Raw genomic sequence first — 19,207 nt, 5'->3', positions numbered from 1 at the left:
CCTGTACGGGTTTGGAGTCTTTAATATTGGACAACTTAAGAGCTGGTGAAATAAATGCTAAACTGTCTGCATGTCAAAATAGGGGTGTCGTTAAAGGTGTAACGTTTTTTTGTATTTTGGTTGAAATGACCTTTAACACATGCAAGCTGACACAGCTCCATGCTAGTACTAACTGCCGCTACTGGGTGGGGTGAAGTTTTTTATTTGCCGCCATCATCAGATAATGTTCTATAATTGTGTTACAGCCAACTGAAGCAGTGCCACAAATCAAGGCATAATGCCCCAGATTCTCACTATGCTGCACACAGTAAGGTGAAAGCAGATAAAGCTATATGCATGTTGGGTGCAAAAATGAATCACTCTAATATTAAGAACTTGTAGCTTTTAATTGGAAGGGGAATGTGAAGCACAAAGTGAACTGAGGGCATAGATTGAAGTCAAGCCTTTGCACATGAGCTATTTTAGTTACACTAGTCCTTTTATAGTGGTCTCAGCCAATATAAACATGGTCTGTCCAGGGGCCCCAAGGAAAAGAGATCAGACTGAGACCAGCTTTTCTCTTAAATCTTTCCAGGCATGGCGTTATGACACTGCAGGCACTGTCAGAGTCCAACAGAAGACTGTGGCTCGAGGCCATGGATGGCAGGGAGCCGGTAAGGAACTCTGCCTGTTCTTCTTTGAAATATTCATTCGGTGCTGGCTGCAGTTGGTCAGGTTTTTTTTTAAAGTCCTTTGTTTGACAAGAAGACAATGCCAAAATTGAATTATTTGTCACTGGCACCCTCTTCTGGTGGCTTTCTGTAGGGTTTTTTTTGTTTCGTTTTTAGGAAACCATGACCTCACCATTTACTTGTGCTAATAATCGGACAGTCTACTCAAATTAGGTTCAGTGGGAATGACGTTTTGACATTATCCTTTTCTTTCAGCGATTTTGTTCAGTTTTCAAGCAAACCTATCCTTTATGCTATAATGATTTCTGTAAACTCTCTCTAGATTTACAACCTGCCGGCCATATTAAGCAAAAAGGAAGAGAGTGAGTATTGTTTTTATATCTTTCCAAACTCCTTCAGGATTAAAATGTATGCATTTCAGATTCTTAAAACATAAGATGAACAACATACACATATGAAAGAAATACTCGTTACCTATGACTGTACCTTTTCATTAATACTATAATTTTACATATGCCCACTCAGCAGGCATAGCACAGCCTCACAGTACAGGGCTGTGCTATTAATTTGAGCAGCGGCATAAGGGAGAGCTTATTATCCCAGATGACGGGCGGTTATCCCAGGCAGTAATTGTCCTTTCATTTCTGCTCTTGTTTTGTGTTACAGCATATCTTAATGAGGCAGGCTTCAACTTCGTAAGAAAATGCATTGACCTGGTCGAGATGAGAGGTGAGGTGCTTCAATTCCTCAGCTTTCATGTGTCAAATGATTTGAATGCAACCTGGTTGTAATCAATGATTAACAATGTGCTCGTTAGTGGGCTTGACAACACGTTGCACTGGCACGAGTCCTAAATAAACGTAAAGTCTTAGTTCCTTGTTCCAATTCATCCTTTTGCTTTTTTCACTGCCACACAGGCATAAACACAATGGGACTGTACAGAATTGGAGGCGTCAATTCTAAAGTGCAGAAGCTGATGACCACAGTCTTTTGTAAGTAACTAAAATCAAAAGTATTATCAGTGAACTAATGTACCAAGTCAAACCCCTAATTCTGTAATTCACAAGTGTCTGAATCTCCATGGTAGTGTATGAATAGTTTTCTATTGTCTTGGGTCAATAACGTGATCTTTTCCAGCAGAGTGGGGAAAGAGGTCCTCCTTGTGGTAGGACAGTGTAACAGCAATTAGGCCTTATATTATGTTGTCATTATGTTATTGAATTACCCGAGGTAGTCTCGTCTGGATATATATGAGACATTTGTACAGGAAATGTCTGAATGAGTTTGTTAAATGGCTCTAAATCTTGACCCCCATTGCTATGAGACACCACACATGTCACTATTATTTTCAATTCTCCTTTGAGTCTCTTGACACAAGAAGGAAGTATTTTCGGTCCTCGGTTGAGCAGCTTGACAGGTCATGTCATGTTGTATTGGTTTCTTAAGACAATTTGCAGCTTAAACTTACCTAGTGGTCATATAACAATAAAACATTTTTCCAATAGCATCCAAAGCACCTGTGGATATGGACCTGGACCCAGACATGTGGGACAACAAAACTATCACCAGCGGCCTGAAGAATTACCTCAGGTCAGCTCGCCCCACCATCTACCTCTCTGATGATAGTCATACATTAAGTGCTGCAACTGACTCACCAAGGATGCCAGCTGCATTCACAGGGCCTGTGTCACTCAGGAAATAAATTGCAACTGTTCTTTTTTCTTTTCCATCAGGTGTCTGTCTGAGCCTCTAATGACTTTCAAGCTCCACAAAGATTTTATCATGGCTGTCAGTAAGTTACTAACAGTTATAACATATTACATATTTTATCAAGTTCTCTATTATCCTTTCTTTTATAAAACAGATTAGGAAGATACTGGTCCAGTTCAAATCATATAGCACTAATGAATCAGGTGCATCTGATAACTAACTAATTATGTCAATTGCAAATGTTAAGCTGGATTTATGTGAAGAGATATTACATTAGAATTTTGAAAATCTTTATGAAATATTTTGAATTGATTTTAGAGATTTGAGCTTTGTGAGCACTACGTCTGGGTTATCAAAGCAGGGAAAGCAAATGAGTCAGGACGGATCTGATTAAATCATTTCTATCTGAGGAAATACTTGTATGGATCATAGTACTCTCAGGTTATCTCAAACTGTGATGTCAGAGTGACTCGAGTGTGACTTTGTTATGAGAAGAACTTTTTTTTTTTTAACTGTAAAAACCATGACCTTAAACATTTAACATGCTGATTGAGTCCCATAGAACCTCAGATGTAGGCCTTGGGTTTTGCCTTATTCTGGCATTGAGATAAATTTGCTGATATGTCCACTGCTGGGAAGATTAGCAGCTGTCCCAAATGCTTTGCAGTTTTTAACAATCTTTCTCACCTCACAGAATGATGCACATCAAATTGCAATTCTCACATTGATGGTCAGCAAAAGTTTCTTCTCGTCTTTCCTCCTTGGCACTGTTGCCAAAAATCTGAATGCTACAGACCTGCAAACTGCCAAAACGTTTATAGAAGTGGTCACATTCGCTGATGAACAGTTAATCAACTGTGTTTGATTAGCAGCTCCTGGCTGCTGCTTACCCTGTTCATTTCAATGGAAGTAGTAACGGCGTAGTTAATTGTTTACACACTACTTCTGCATTTTGGCTTAGTTTTGGGGGTTAAGTGTCAGGGTTAGAATTAGGGTTATTTTTGTTAAATAAATAATGACACAGTAATATGTCATGTATTGTTCATGTGAGGTCGTATTTACCTCATTTTAAGACCTGTGTAGGGCCAGAAGATAAAACCTTAGAATTAAAATGGGATGTACTTTCTTTTTCACACAATTACCTCTAAAATATAATTATTCCATAAGTCAGTAGTGGCCAGCATTTCTACTCTTCCCTCATTTCTATTTATTCTGTCTTTCTCAGAGTCCGATGATCAGAACTACAGAGTGCGTGCTGTCCATGCTTTGGTTCATAAGATGCCTGAAAGAAACAAGGAAATGCTGGAGTTACTAATAAAGCATCTTGTCAGGTACATGTTCTTGTAATCAATCAATTAACTTGCAGACTTAACATTACCTGAACTGCACCGCAATTGTAGGCGTCTCACCAACTCTCACTATCTCGTAGACCAAAAGATTTCACGTCATGGTTAAACATGTGAAGTATTAGAGTGGCAATAGAGGACTGCATCCTACGCTTGTATGATATGCTTGTCTTCTAAACACAGAGTTTCTGCACAAAACCAGTCCAACCTGATGACAGTGTCAAACCTGGGCGTCATCTTCGGGCCTACATTGATGCGGTCACAAGAGGAGACAGTTGCCGCCATGATGAACATTAAGTTCCAGAACATTGTGGTGGAAATACTTATTGAAAATTTCAACAAGGTGAGTCACAGTTTGACTTTGAATGGCCTGGTATGCTTTTAATTATATCTGCATCAATAAACACATTCCTCGTGCAGCAGTTTTCTGAGGTAAAATATCCATATTTCCTTATTAGAACAGATTTATAGAAAGATCTCTCATGGTGTATAATCATTTTTCATGTTTCTCAAAAAACGACACCTAGACAGCAACAGATAGCAGAAGACATAGATGAGCGACAAGAATAATGTGTTTTATAATGCTATATGAGCTTTCATATTCCAATGTTTATGTTAAATTCAATTGACATTTAGTCATGTGAATACATTGTTGCCACTAGTAGTATCATACATAAAGCACAAGCCAAAACAAATGGATGCATCGCCACTGTGTATGTGTGTCTTTCTCTGTGTGACTGTTTGCGCACGTGCGTGCATGAGTGTGTGCTCTGTGCCGTGTACTAGAGGCTCATACAGTCAAACAGTGAGCAGGGGAGAAAAAAATAGCAGAAGCTGGCACTGAGATGAAATGTAACAAGTGCTCATATATTTGTTTCATTTTTTAATTGAATTTGTTGCTTTTGAGCCAATAGCTGAAGGCACCGAGTGAGTGAAAATGATTGCATTGGCTCACAGCATTTGATGTGGCATGCATCTTTAAATACAGGATCCATGAAGAAGGTTTATTTCTTACAAGTGATGATGGTTAAGTATAATTTCAATTCAGCATAGCATAGCATAAAGACATCTGGATGGGAGTATAGGTTGCTCTAAAACCATCTATATATACCTTTCAACACTGAAAGTGTCACTCCAAAAGTGCAAGGTACCAATTCCATAGGCACTAATGCATTGCCATACTATGAAAGATGCAGACTTTTTAACTAAGTGCTTATAATATGTAATGGTTCCTCTCCTCTTTAGTCCAGTTGACATTGCAGCTGTGTTTTCCAAAAAGAATTTAGAATTTTGATTTGTCTGACCACAGTTTTCCACTTTGCTTCAGTCCATTTTCAATTACCTTTGGCCCAGAGAAGACTGCAGCATTTGTGGAGTGTGTTCAGATATGGCATCTGCTTTGATCCATAGAGCTTTAAACTGCTTTGTGGATCGCAGAGTGAACTGTGTTAAACAATAATTTCTGGGAGTGTTACTGAGCCAGTGAAGTTACTCTTAAATAACAGAATCATCCCTGATTTTAACACAGTGCTGCCTGAGGGAGAGAGTGGTATTCCCCCACCTGTTTCTTTTTTTTACCTCTTACTTTTCCAGCCTTTTGTCTCTAGCCAAACTTTTTTGAGATGTGTTGCTGGCCTCAAACTCAAAATGAGCTCATATTTTAATTAAAAGGGTATATTTTTTAAATGTTTTCTATGTTCTATAGTGAATAAAGCACAATAGACATTTACAATTGACATTTACAAATCATGCCATTCTTTTTTGTTTTTTTGTTTTTTTACACTATACGCAGTGTCCTAACTTTTTAAGAATTGAGTTTGTACAGATAGCCTGTTGAAGAGAAGCATCTCGCTGCCCCATTAAAACCACTAGGTTGGAGTAACAGGATCAAGATACACTATCAGACGTTTATATCATATCAGTTAAGAGTTCAGGACTCCTTCTATGTCAACTACCACAATATACAAAATTTTCCTCTGAAAGTGGAAAATGGTTTGACTTCCCACTGTTACCCTAAGAGCAGGTTTCATGGACCTAATTTCTCTCTCCCACACTACCCAAAATCAGGAGCATTTGGGGGATTAAAGTGAAGCTGGATTTGGGACTTTCAGGGATGGGTCATGGCTGCAAATGCATCTCTCAACTCCTTGCCTCTTCTTTAAAATTGCCACAGTTAGAAAGAAGCTCATGGGGCTCTTCTCTGCATGCAGTGAAATGTCTGAGGGACATAAGGAAACTGTCAGAATCGAACTGTAAGAATTCAACATGAGAGTATCTGGTGTTAATATTAAACATTATTCACCACAACATCCAAGTTTGATAGTTAAAGGCCCAAAACAGTCAGCGACTATGGACCAGAAGGTCAGTTTGCATAACCTCAACCTAGAAGAAGGTAAGTCAGCTACATCCTTGTTGCTATCACAGTGATTTTTTTCTTGTCTCTGGGCAGCATATGTTTCTGCAAGTAAGACATTCATACCCCTGTTTGATCTTTGATGAATCAACCTCTCACTTCTGAAGGGAGGGTGGAGGCGTCAGCATTTTTTCTTTAATTCGGTGTATGGGTTGTCTTGTGAGGTGAATAAGCAATCAGAATCAGCTGACTCACCAAGAGAAGTTGTAATGACCACCCCAACCATGTGCTCACTGTGCTCATGCTCCCTTTGAGCTTTATTGAACTATTTCAGTAGGTGTTAGGGAGAATGGATTGTTGGACCCAACAACGATGTGCAGTTAAAAGTTAGAAGTTTTAATTTATCCACAGGATAATGCTGCTCAACAAACATTGTGATGTCAGAGGTGAATGCACAGTCATTTGAAAACCTTTTCCTAGGGCATGAAGCGGGAAAAACTTGGAGGTTAACACATTTGACTTGTGGCATTTCTGTCTGTGGTCTCTCTGTGCACAGTTTAAGCTTTTCTGGCTCCCCTTCAAATCAAGATGCTTGGCTGCACCCTGAGTCAACATAGTATGCTCCATCCATCACCTAAGACAGCATAGGTATCAAAGGTCCTAATCTTGTTTCTAAGTCTTATTCTAATTACCTTTAGCGTGACTTTAGATAATATAATCTGTGGGTTCAAGTGCAACACTCTGGATGTCTGGGTTCTCTTCATTATGCCTGGATGCTGACTTTTGCATCTAAAACAAACACCTGTTTTGCACCAGAGAGTTGTGGGGAGCATGATACTGTAGTTGAGTAGGAGACCCTGTATTGGGCCCGAGGCTGCTGTACAGACTGCTGAGGTACACACTGGTATTCACACAGAGCAACGTTACTGGAAGGGTAGGTAAAGGAGAACAAATAGAGTGAGGTTTCAGTAATAATGGGTGGAGGTCAAACTGCATACAATGCGGCCATGGCCCCCTGAACTGGTGGTAACTGAAAATATGGGTCATAGGTTGGCAAACTATGCTAAGCCCCTGCAGATACAGAGGGTTGGACTTGATGGGAACATACAAAGGAACAGATTGGTGGCATTTGATCAGGAGGCAAATTATTTGGCCTTTAATGGGGACTTGAGGTGCTTGTAGAGCTGTAGATTGGCTTCTGGTATATAAGGAGAGAGAGGGTTATGTGTCAAAACTCACTTTGAAGGTGTATGAGAAGCCAATGTGGAGCTATAAGGCACACGAGGGGTAGAGACTGGATTAAATGGCACATAAGCTTTTGAGGTTTATGGTTCCTGAACCTGAGACTCCATTTGGGGGACTGCAGCAGGTCTTTTATGCTTATATGGTGCAAAGGTACAGTACCTATGACTATGAGCAGAACAGGTTTGAGCAAACTGGCAGGATTTTCCACTATCAAGAGTGGATACAGATTCAGGTCAATTTGGTTTAGATTGTATGTTCCTATAGTGAGCTTCACTACTATCATTACAGAGGCTGGTTAGATGCATATAGAATTTCTCTCTACTATCTATCTATATACTATCTCTTATTAAATCAGTCTTGACTTTCTGAAATGGGTTCTACACACTTTCTTCGTTGCTTTAGGGTCTCGCCCTGAAGTTCTACCTTTTTAGTCTCACAGATACATTGAAGGCATCCATGCTGCTCCTCATGATCCTTTGGGTTTGCTTCTGAATCCTTTCCAGCTCAAATGATCAAGAAAAAAACTACAGAGAAGATGTGCTGGTTTACTGAACACCCAGTGTCATAAGAACATTTAAACACAGAATCCCAAAGGCTGTTTTAATGACAGTTAGGTAGCTTGTTCAATGGACAAGTGATTGTTTTTCTATACATGAGATATCAAATTAAAGACAAATAAATGCAATTACAGATAAAGGGAAATTGGCAATCTTAGCAGTCCTAGCAGCCACCATCTTTATACTCATTAAGGCAACACTGTAAAGGAATCTAATATTAGATGTAACCCAGATAATGCATACATTCAGATGATCCTGAAATATGATGTAAATCAAATAGATGAAAAACTAAACAGTCTCCTTACACTTGGAAGATTCTCTTTGTTGTCTGTTTCATAATTACTTAGCCTCCTGGGTGTATCCAACAGATTGACAGATATGATGTATCATGACAGGTGTGGCGCGGTCAGAAAAGGTGAGGTTCCATCTCATCCTTTTATAAGTGTAAGTGCTAGACCGGCTATCAATACACACCGAAACACTTAGGTAATTCAACTTCAGTCGCTAATAACAGGGTTTTTTCTGGCTCTGAATGAGCCCCCGAGGGGTGGCATGAGAAGCACAATCACCCCATCTATCATAAAGGCAATGTGTCTGTCACCTTATTTAATATTTTCCTGTTTTTTTCTTACCACTTGATGAAAAAAAAAAAGTATTATTGACTAAATGAAACCTCGTTTAACAAAACTTTGTGCAAACTAAAAATTTCTCTATGTAGGATAAATATTTTACTATACTTTTACATAGCTGCTATAATTATGTTTACTTACAGAACCGTTAAACCAGAGATATAAAAAGCAAGATTTGCTAGATGTCTGGTGGTTAAGATTTGTTAGTTAGAAGTTAGTTCATCAAAATATATAAACTGAGTACTGAGAGTGTTTGAAGAGTATTGATAAAAAATCATGTTGAAATGTAAGACTGTATAGAAATACATAGTTTCTGTATTTGTATTGAGTAATCAGTGCATCTTTCTGGACCTGTAGATCTTCCTCCAGCCTCCAGATCCCAATGTGCCTCTGCCCCAGCCTCAGAGTCGACCTGGCTCTCGCAGGAGCAGGGCCATCTGTCTGTCCACAGGGCCCCGGAAACCCCGGAGCCTCTACACTCCTACACTGTGTCTTGCAGATGCAGAAAGTGAGTACCAAGGAAGTGATGAGTGTCACAATTTGTTAAACCACGCCTTTAATATCTTTTAGGAATCTTTACACACAGTCTCCTACATTTAGGCCAGCTCTCTAAAGCCAATGAATAATATAATATCGTTTAATATCGTTTTTTCTCTAAATTGCAAAGAAGCTAAAATCATTTACTTGCTAAGCAGGTTTTAATGAGGGCCTTGTGTGCCTCGTCTCTGGTCCCTGCATAGGTGATGCTTTGAGCAGCAGTCCCGACAGCACCCCCATGGGGAGTATAGAGTCTCTGTCTTCCCATTCCTCTGAGCAAAACACCTCCTCCAAAACAGCTTCCTCTAGACAGAGGACATGTCAGGACAAGTCACTCCTGGACCTCCGCCGGACACCGTCACAGCTTTCAAATGGCCCCCAGAGTGCCGTGTTTGTCAGCAGTCCCGACTCGAGCTCCAGGGAGGACACAGGACGCACAGATGGCGAGTCAGAGGATGCTCTTAGCTCATCCTCAGTCAGCACAACACCAAGGCTGTCTCCTGCACCCAAGAAAGCCCCACACTGTCGTGCTGACCTCAGGCCAGAGCTGCTGAACCGCTCCACTGCACCCTCTCTCAAATCATTGCATATATCCGAAGGTACGATAATCGTGAAGCGATGCCGTTTGAAACGTAATTTGCAGTTATTTTGACTTAAAATCAAGTCGATCAGAATCTCATGAAAGTGAAATTTCAGGACAGAATAGATAAACTGGGTAGTTTTCACTGTTATGATTTATTCTTCAAGGGCTTTCAAACACTGACAGTAGCTTGTGAAAATTTAGTTATTTCCTGATTTATTCGGTGCAGCGTGATAGCTGTTCCTTAGTGTCTGCCTTTTGTTTCTATGTGTCATTTACAAGTTATTATTTGTGTGTCGCCCTTCAGGCCACAGGAGCTGCTCTGGATCTGTCCAAAGTTTATCAACACTGGAGTCCAAAGAGAGTTTAAAGCCTACTGAGCACCCAAACCTTCCACCAAAACAAGTGATCCGCCGCAGGATGGACACTTCAGTCAGCAACGGCTACCAAAGACCTGGCTCAGTGTAAAGAGCTTTAAAAAGCATATAATTTTTCTCATCATAAGTTAGAGTTTAACATGTCTCCACAAAATAAATACAAGTCAACCAGGCTTTTACACAACTTGATTTTCTTTCAATCTCCCTTCCTCTCTGTTTGCCCTCTGACTTTTCTGCCTTCTCCTTCATCTGTTTACGAGCATCGAGAGGTTTCTAAGAACAGATGAGTGTGTGTTGTGAGATTTATGTCTTTTCTGCTCTGGTGGGAGAGCTGGCCTTAATTACATTCTGCTTGCTCTTGGGTTGCTGTGACCCAGCACCAGTCTGCACTAGATCTCTTGAGATGAATAGATAGTTTGACTTGTCGTGTCTAAGAAGCCAGTCACACTTGTCTTTCAATTAGTTTTCCCGTATAGCATCCAGCTAACTTGCCCTAGGCTCTGTTGTCCCCATGACTCTGGGGTTGTTATGTCCAGGGTCAAGTGCAGCCTTGTTATATAGTTTAACTCAGTTGAGCTTTGTGTTAAAGTTGAGTCTGCCAGAAGGAAGGAAACCTCCCATATTGTGTGGTTAAGCCTTTCATTTCATTCTCAACAATGAAAAATGCTGGCAAGAGCAAGTAAACCAACCCAGCACTGATACATTATAATAGATAACACACAGTTACAGTGTTTCATTATCTTAAAATCATCTTAACTGTCACTCATACATGTCTTTAATGGAATAATTATGGCTTGACATACTTTACACAATGAAGTGCACTGAACTCTGTTGTTTTTTTTCCGATTGTTTTCAGGGTGGCTGCCCGAGCATTGCTTTTTGAAAATGCCTCCACCCAACAGTCTGCTCCAGTTGGAAGGTGATATAAAATTACAACACCAAACAAGCCTTTGACCTAATCAATCCCACACTTATCTCCTTTACATTACTAAGCATATTTTTGTTGTCTTTACAGAGATGCCAAGGCAATGTATTCCTGCGAGGCAGAGCACAGTCATGAGCTCAGCTTCCCACAGGGGGCACACTTCTCAAACGGTGAGCAGAAAAAGCGCAAACACATACGCACATTTAACTGTATGCTTATAAGCTCACCTTCGGTTTACAGCAAAAGTGTTCGGGTTAAAGATTGCAAATGATTCGTTGAAAGGCTGATCGGAAGTGTAAATACTGTACACACAGAGGGGGTAATTTGCCTGACGTGTGCTGACAGCAAAGAGCAGGAACTTGGTGAATTTTCAGTGTTGAAATGGAAAATGTTTGCGCTTAGCGTGACACTCCCATATACATTATGAACAACCAAACAGTGCCAGGATTTTTTTTTATTGCCTCTTGCTTGTTTCCATTAAGAGATGACTTGGCCCACAAACAGTGTAGGCAGGTCACTGTAACCTGGTAATGAAAGGCACCAGTGCCAGTTTCCTCTTAGCACAGCCAGCAGAGCCAAATGCAAAAATGTCAACAAATGCTCCCCACGATTTACTAGCAGGCAGACTTTTATTGCTCTCCATTTTCTCTACATCTTAATTCAGCAAATCTCTGCTAGATTGTATTTACCGGACATTTTACAGCTGTTTCCCTTTGTTTTGGTGAATCTCCACAATAATTTAGTTTACTTTTAATGGTTTAAACTGTTTGAGTTGCTTTCACAATGGCTAAAATACAAATACTTCATAGGGACTGAATCTGAAGAGCAGGCTAGCCCAGAGCCCTCCTCAATCTAATAATAATTCATTAATTCTTGTAAATTATGCAGTCAAATATAGGCTCAGTGATTCAAATCAGCTTATTCCAGATCAGAAGTCTGAATCTGTTTTTTCTTGGTATGTTTTTCTCTCTCCTGTCCTGTAGTCTACCCCTCTGTTGAACCAGGCTGGCTCCAAGCAACATACGAAGGAAAAACAGGTTTAATCCCAGAGAATTATGTCGTCTTCCTCTGACAGGTGGTAAACGTTGCATCTTTTCATGGTATCCATGGAAAAAAAAATTCACACAATGTGCTTAAATGTCCCTATTATTATACTAATGCATATTATGCATTTTTAGCAGTTATCAAGCAGGTCAATAATTGCTTAAACAGTGCGACAAGTCCAAAGATATACCTCCCTTACTGTAACGACTATTGTGTGCTTCCGGAGAATGGACATTATTATGATTTAATTATGTTGTCTGCTGGCTGCACTGAGTGACAGCGTTCACTTACAAAATCACCAAACAATATCATATCCCATTTCACCCATTTTATTCTCAGAAAAAATATCATATTTTAACTTCCCATTATATCAGCAAAAAATATTCGTCAAGAAGTTAATGGAAATCTGCTGTCTCATAAACATTTTTACTGACTGTAATTTAACAAGCTGTGATTTAAAATGAGAAGATCTATTTGAATCTAATAGAAAAAAAAGTATAATGGGTTTGCACCTTAATTTTCATGTTTTTGTACTCTGATCATTGCTCATCCACTGAATCTCCTCACTGCTGCAGTGCACTTTCTGGTTCAGTAGCTACACGGTGCTGTAATGTACATTAAAGTTTGTAAGTCTTTTTCTCTGTAATTCCACATCAAAAGATATTTACTTCTCATGACATTATTATTTTTATTATTACTATACACTGCTCACAATAATATATATCACGTTTGTTTTATAATGTTACAAATGAATGTTACGAGAAGTGTCCTTGATACACCGGTGTACTGGTAATGACAACTAGACTAGCATCGCGTTAACAGATAAAGTTCTATTTCTGTCACAGCATTTTTCTAAAGAAATGTTTGTAATTACATAAAAAGTTAACTTCATTGATACCGTTTAAGAAAAGCATAAAAGAAAAATCAACAACAAGATCACTTTGAAGTAAAGGTTTCTCTGGCTAGCCAAATTATTTCTGGGAGTGCATTTTTAGTTTCGCTGTTGCCAAGATCAGGATGTTCTTTTCTATTCCTTTTACATGTTAGGAATGCAAAGCGGCCTTGAACAGCGACACCAGACTTGTACTCCCTTAGAGTCTGAATTTGCAGGGGCAAATTATATCACAGAAATGATATTCATATCCCAAATATGTAACATTTGGCATCCTTTTATATACTGGAAGTTTGCTGCCTTGCAGACATCTACTGTATCCTGACAGTGCATAAACATGTCTATAAATAAACTTAAGCATGATTTATTAGACCAATTGTCCAAATTTCTTTGCTATAGTTAGTGAGTGGAGATAAAGCTTTGCAGCAGTAAAGTCCTCCTCGAGGATAGCACTGTGTTCTTCCTATCCATAACGACATGACAATAAATTTTATTTTATTTTTTACATTTGGACCCTTTAATTTTGTCAAGCCAGTAATGTTTTACTTCAAGTTTGTAGCATTTCCTGGACAAAGAACTCAGAAGTTGCGATAACTCAGGAGAAAATGTGGTTATTGTCCTGAATGGTCTGGATTTCTTAACAGTGCAACATTACTGGTATTAAACATGTTTGCAGTTGTCACTTGCATCGCATTAAGATCTCATTATTTACATGTTGATGCAGATATGGATGTAAATTAAAGCTGGTGAGCTAAGTTTTGTTATGAGATTTATGGCTTTAGGTCACTTTAGTTATTTTAGTTATTTTTATTTTTTAGTTAGTTTCATCTTCCTTAAGTAGGTATAGTGAGTCACTATGCTGGTATCCTTTATTGATTAGCCTAAGTCACAAATTTCAATTTATTCTGCACCTTTCCTTGACAAATGTTAGCATTTTTGTATTTATTTTTTATTTGTTTTGAATACAAAAATATCTCTAATGGTTTTCTTAAAACCTACTATGTTCAAAGCAAGCTTTATACACAACTTGTAGGAATGGAAATGGTGGATACACCTGAATAAAACATAGGAACTTTATTGATTGATGCCTCTAAATGTATAATTTTCAAGATATGTCTCTGCTAAAAACATTTTAAGAAATGTGGTCATCCTGTTTCACCTCAAGCAAATTAGAGGCATTTTGGCAAATCAGAATGAATGAAGGCTCTGAAGAATCCAGTAACAATGGGATGAGTAATCCAGACACAAGCTGTCTTCACAGAGCTGCAGTTTCTGTGTTGGCAATGTCATTTGCTGTGGAATAAGAGGGGCCTCACCATGCCTGCAAGGACCTTGGGAAGCTGGGAGGCAATGACCTCTGACATCATCTCTGGAAACTCCACTTTCATGGCATCTGCCTGGATGAAGGTACTCAAACAGAATAGGTTGACCTTCTTTACTATCTGTTAAAAAAGAAACATCAATTTGTGTCTTGGTAGTTGTTAAAGTGGCAAAAACATATATACAGTTATACTGAGCTCTGTGGGGGAGCCTACATCATGAATGGCATCCATGAGTCTGGTGAGGTGGTAGAACCGCTGGGAACATGCCACGATGCCCTTCTCCTTCATGTGAATAGCCTTGGTCAGCTCCCGGACGTAGTTTTGTCTCATTTCATCAAATGCTGCCTGACTTTTTAATCCTTCAAGAGGCACTAAGTGCAGAGAAGATATTTGCATATTTAAAAAAAATCGGACTAAACATTTCAAAACAGTACTGTTAGAAAAAGTAAAGAAATACTGGGGAGGTGTTATGCAAGTGCCAGCCAGCAAGATTTTAAAGGTAAATGCCGTTAGTAAAACTAGGATTGATAGCAGTTGCTACATAAATCTTGTCAAGATGCACACTGCTTTTATAAAACTGTCTTTATTGTGCAGTGCAGCTGTAACTGATCATAGCTTAGTTTGTAAGTCTCCTTAACGGCGTAAGAGTCTTACCTGTGTTAAGCAATATTATGGCTTTCATGCAAAGAAACTCTTCGCGTGAAACTTGAAGATTTGCAAACTCCTGAGGAATAAACTGTATTGCTAGGCAGAGGTCGTAAATTGGAGATCTCCTCATTTGCTCCCTAATGGACAAAAGCACAAAGTGGTTTACATCTCTGGATAACCAGTAGACTCTTTCTCAACTGAAATCACTAACTTGTGGTTAAAAGAGTTCATGAGTCATCACCAACCGAAAGCCAACTTCAGTTGCCGATGACTGTGGTTACTTACTGGCTAAGAATCAGATCAGGTGCAAAGTATAAATATTCACTGGTGACATTCTGAAAGGAGCGCCACCCAAGAGAGAACACCATCAGGTTCATCCATGAGTACTGGATGAGTGTCATCTGATCATTGATGTGTAGATTACGAAAACCTAAAAAAAGAAGAACATTTCATTCATAACATTTCTTCTCATATATATATGGTTTTCCAGTAACAGTAATATTTTTGTCTCTGTAGGTGTTTACAGTCATATTAAACTATATTAAAATTTCCTGTCAAACACTTGACTCGGTGACAATATTCAAGGCATTACAAAGTCTTCTATCTTGGCGTTTAGGACTTTAGACTTCCAATAAGGCCTGCCACTAGATCCCCATGACAACAACTGCAATGGCCCTGAGTTGCAGAAAGCTGTTACCTGGGAGAGATTTTGACCACTTCACAATCCACATCAGCTGTTTCTCACACAGCCTGTTGAGACTGGTGAGCAGAAGATGGGGAACATCAGGCTGGGAGTTGTCATAACCAGAGTACACCACCTCTGGTTCGATGTTTTCAAGGATGCTGATCATTTGTTGGGAGAGTTGTAGGTCATGAATGCCTGGTATGTAAGACATGGGAGTCAAGGCTTGGCTGTCACCGGGCATGGTCAAGTGGGACCGGAACATCAGGGATGGGGTCAAACCTGTGTCTTTCAAGGCCCCAAAGCGCTTCAGTTTCCTCCCTGTGACATGAACACAAGGTCTGGTTTGATCTGATGGCAAACCACTAAATTTGTGCCAATAAGACATTTGAAAGATTAAAATATTCTGAGGGTTTTTTTTGGTTTTTTGAGTCATGATTTTCTTTTTAATCTAAACATCCAGAATATTCTCTTTGGTTTTAATCATGGTTTCTTGGGACTACATGATAAATAAAACCAAATGATACCTCCAAGCATCATTCCTGCTTGATAGCACTTTCGAAGGCGACATGCGGGGCAATTTTTTCTCCGAATTTTGTCCACAATGCAGTCATTCCGCCCAGCACAGAGATAGCTGTGATGGCCTGTTGAATGAATAGGTACAGACAATGCAAAACATTTTTAGCAGGAATGAATACTGTACTCCACACTGAGGCAGCACTCTGGCAGAAAATTAGATGTGAGGACAGAGTGACATGGCCACGGTGAGACATGGTGGCTCTAATATATCTCACACTGAAAGATAACAGGGGAAAAAAACTCCAAGTGGAAGAACAGGATGTACGCTAGTAACTGTGATACTGTTGCTAATAACTATTAACAACTACCACAAAAGGTCATTATTATTCTTTTAGCTTGTTTTTAGGAACAATTTTTAAAGATTAACATAGAAAATACATGTCTAAGTACTAAGAGAGATTTTTTATTTGCTTAAATATAGTAGTATCACATTAGTAGTACATTACGCAGCATGTTGAATGACGGACATGAGGACAGAATCAAAAGAAAGAAAAAGACACAGTAAGGAGTAAAGCAGTGAAAACAAAGTGTGAGGAATGAATATGTGCATTGAGTTCACATGATAATTTAAAGAAAAGATGGTAAAATTTGAGCTAAAATAAAAATGAAAGTAATTAAAGTGTTGTAGGCTACTTGATGACTTTACCTTTAGTAGTAGTCCAACAGAAATGTGAAGTATTTTACTGAAATACACACATATATACATATATATATATATGTGTGTGTGTGTGTGTGTGTGTGTGTGTTGACATTTGTTCAAGATTTTCTTTGCTCACCTTCAACCGCTCTTTTAAAAAATACTTTACAGCTCCCACACGTTAAGACTCCATAGTGGCAGCCAGATGCCTCATCACTACAGATCACACACAGTCTCTGGGGTGGCATACTGGGGAAAAAAGTAAATATATGTGCAGAGAAAAAATATTCAGACAAAGACTACTGAGCGCTGTGGACTCCGCATTAGATAAAATATTTTTGTTACATTCAGAAATACCTAGAAAACCGTTCGTCGCTGTAAAATGATAAAGTATTTGTTGACAGTTGTGTAATTAATTAGGCTACTTTTTGATCCTTGAGTTACACATGCCAACATTCACACCTACCCAAACTGTGTTAACAGTTTTGCGACACTGTTATGATTAATAGGATTAAGATTTTGGCGCAGTTATTGCGAGTAGTAGTTACCCGAGGAATGTGGAGAAAGGAGATGGGTTCCTCTGAGGAAGAGTCTGGGTCTGGTTCTGCATCCCATTGTAGCCACTAGTTCTGAACGGGTCCTCGTTTACCCCTGCCGACTGTCCCCAATACTGGGTCTCACCTGGAGATGCTTGCATCTGCCAACGAGGAACATCAGTCTTATATATCGACAGTTGCCCAGCTGTTTGCGCGTTGGGATCGAAGCTAATGGCAGCTTTCCCGGACAAACCACATCTGGAGTCAGCCCTTACTGGGTTCACAAGCTGGTCTGACTGGTTCAAGTCCATAAGAAAGTTTGGAGAGACCTCCAGCCCCGGTCGGGAAACTGCAGCGGCTGATGCGAAACTTGTCGATTCACCTTCGCTAAGCCCTAAGTGCTGCTTTCTGTCGGTGTCAGTATCGAGAGCAGAAATCTCGGGTGATGGATTAAAGTTCTGACAGGGGATGTCCATAATCACAGAAGGCTCCTTTTCATCTTTGATGAACTTGCAAGCCCCGGAGGTGGAGGGGAGACTTGCGCCTGGTAAACTTTCGGATGTGGCCACGTTTGTCCTCTGAACTATAACAAAATCCTCCCATGGAACACCGTCACATTTCAGATAGTCTCTGTTACGGTCATAAAAATGTTTTGCTCCAACTGAAGGCTCGAGTATGTTACAGTCTTTAAAAACTGCGCAGTCAGGGCTTGAATTAAGACCTTGGATCATTGTGTTAACGTTTCCAAAATTACGCACGGAGGACGTGCAATTTAGAGACCGTGAATCGGCCGGCAATTTTGTATTCGACCTACTGTATCCAGCTTCAATCACATCACTTAGGCTTGCTTCGGTGGAATCGGTGACCGAAGTACTGTTGGTGCCCATCTTCCCGTTTGCTTTATTCTCCATTTTGTGAACCTCTATGCGCACAACAGAGAGTGGAGAGCGCTCGGAGGTTGGAAGGTGTATGATAAACTGTGATTTGGTAACCTTCCTGTAGTCCTCCTCCCCGTGGAGAAAGGCAGTCACTTGTCTTTCTTTCACATGAGGTCTATTCCATTAATATATATCTATATTTTTTCACTTGTTTGTATAACGAAAAAAATAAAACAAAGTTTTGGCCAATGTTGATGAGAGCGCAACTCCCCAGTCGATAATCTCGGCAGATTTATAAGCATAACCTTGTGCTGGCAGTAGTCATCTTTAAAAGTCACATCGATTTTTCTATTCCTGTTTCACATATTCGCAGTATTCCTCATTCTGACTATAAACGTCCTCCAAAGGTTGCCAGGGGAAGAATCCAAGCCAAGACATCTATGTGGTTGCACTGCGCTCACACCAGACTTAAACAATAGACCAAAGAGGAGAATCAACAGTGCATCACTTCAGTGCCAAAGGTCTTTTGTCTCCGCCCTACAGTTCATGAATTAAGTAAAATATGGGGAAGGCATTATTACCAAAGGAGAAAGTACTAGAAACTCTTATCGCCATCGGAAAGACGAAAAAAAACAGTAACTCGCATTTCCAACATCACCCTTGTGATTTCTGCTAAATCACAAATAGGCCTATTTTGTTCTTGCTTTTGTCTGCTTTATTAGTTTTCTTCAAAGGAATATTTTTATGACTTTAATTGACTGTTTTCTTTTTCATATTTGATAGATTTCATAGTGCTCGGAAACTAACCCTGCGTTTAAGCATCATTTTACTGTAGACAGATGAATATAAAAAAAGACTTTGATAAAGTGAAGAATATCACCCATATTGTGTCCATCTAATGGCTAATAAAATTGCCCTTTACCTTGAATGACTTTTTTGTTTTATCTTTAGCCTTAACCTTGTTAGATATTATAGAGGGTTTTATTTTTAAAGGAAATCAGTCAAATGTGAATGTTGCTGATGCATGTCGTTATTATTCACACAAAGACCTTGGCCCCT

The 19,207-nt window shown here is 39.5% G+C and overlaps 2 protein-coding genes across 5 annotated transcripts in view; one reads left to right on the top strand and one right to left on the bottom strand.

Annotated features, from left to right (window-relative positions):
* The window catches only part of arhgap42b (Rho GTPase activating protein 42b), a 71,629-nt gene extending 58,393 nt beyond the window's left edge, over positions 1–13,236 (top strand). For 2 of the 4 annotated variants that reach the window (XM_013274390.3, XM_013274389.3), the window contains 14 exons: positions 575–653; positions 994–1,033; positions 1,338–1,400; positions 1,589–1,663; positions 2,177–2,261; positions 2,405–2,463; positions 3,607–3,712; positions 3,911–4,070; positions 8,869–9,019; positions 9,240–9,647; positions 9,936–10,092; positions 10,862–10,924; positions 11,021–11,100; positions 11,914–13,236. In XM_013274390.3, coding sequence (XP_013129844.1) covers positions 575–653; positions 994–1,033; positions 1,338–1,400; positions 1,589–1,663; positions 2,177–2,261; positions 2,405–2,463; positions 3,607–3,712; positions 3,911–4,070; positions 8,869–9,019; positions 9,240–9,647; positions 9,936–10,092; positions 10,862–10,924; positions 11,021–11,100; positions 11,914–12,002 — 1,615 coding nt within the window. In that variant the 3' untranslated portion in view covers positions 12,003–13,236. The remainder of the gene's footprint in view (positions 1–574; positions 654–993; positions 1,034–1,337; positions 1,401–1,588; positions 1,664–2,176; positions 2,262–2,404; positions 2,464–3,606; positions 3,713–3,910; positions 4,071–8,868; positions 9,020–9,239; positions 9,648–9,935; positions 10,093–10,861; positions 10,925–11,020; positions 11,101–11,913) is intronic. The other 2 variants (XM_005455072.4, XM_003450161.4) reach the window with 1 other exon arrangement.
* Positions 12,649–18,847, bottom strand: pgr (progesterone receptor). The gene is made up of 8 exons (XM_005455073.4): positions 17,283–18,847; positions 16,874–16,983; positions 16,046–16,162; positions 15,534–15,839; positions 15,122–15,266; positions 14,843–14,973; positions 14,402–14,559; positions 12,649–14,308 (listed from the first exon to the last, which is right to left on the bottom strand). The coding sequence occupies exons 1-8, from the start codon at positions 18,179–18,181 to the stop codon at positions 14,153–14,155; spliced, it is 2,022 nt and encodes a 673-aa protein (XP_005455130.1). The 5' UTR covers positions 18,182–18,847; the 3' UTR covers positions 12,649–14,152.
* Positions 18,848–19,207: the final 360 nt, after the last annotated feature.

Source organism: Oreochromis niloticus, linkage group LG14 (genome assembly GCF_001858045.2).
Source record: "Oreochromis niloticus isolate F11D_XX linkage group LG14, O_niloticus_UMD_NMBU, whole genome shotgun sequence".
Classification (NCBI taxonomy): domain Eukaryota; kingdom Metazoa; phylum Chordata; class Actinopteri; order Cichliformes; family Cichlidae; genus Oreochromis; species Oreochromis niloticus.
Note: the sequence above shows the minus strand (reverse complement) of the source record. Positions and strands in the feature narration are given on the sequence as shown.

Coding starts and splice junctions, on each gene's coding strand:
- pgr (XM_005455073.4), bottom strand. CDS start 18,181: ATGGAGAATAAAGCAAACGGGAAGATGGGCACCAACAGTACTTCGGTC. Junction 16,163..16,873: donor TTTTAAAAGAGCGGTTGAAG/GTGAGCAAAGAA, acceptor TTCATTCAACAG/GCCATCACAGCTATCTCTGT. Junction 15,267..15,533: donor GTGGTCAAAATCTCTCCCAG/GTAACAGCTTTC, acceptor TTCTTTTTTTAG/GTTTTCGTAATCTACACATC.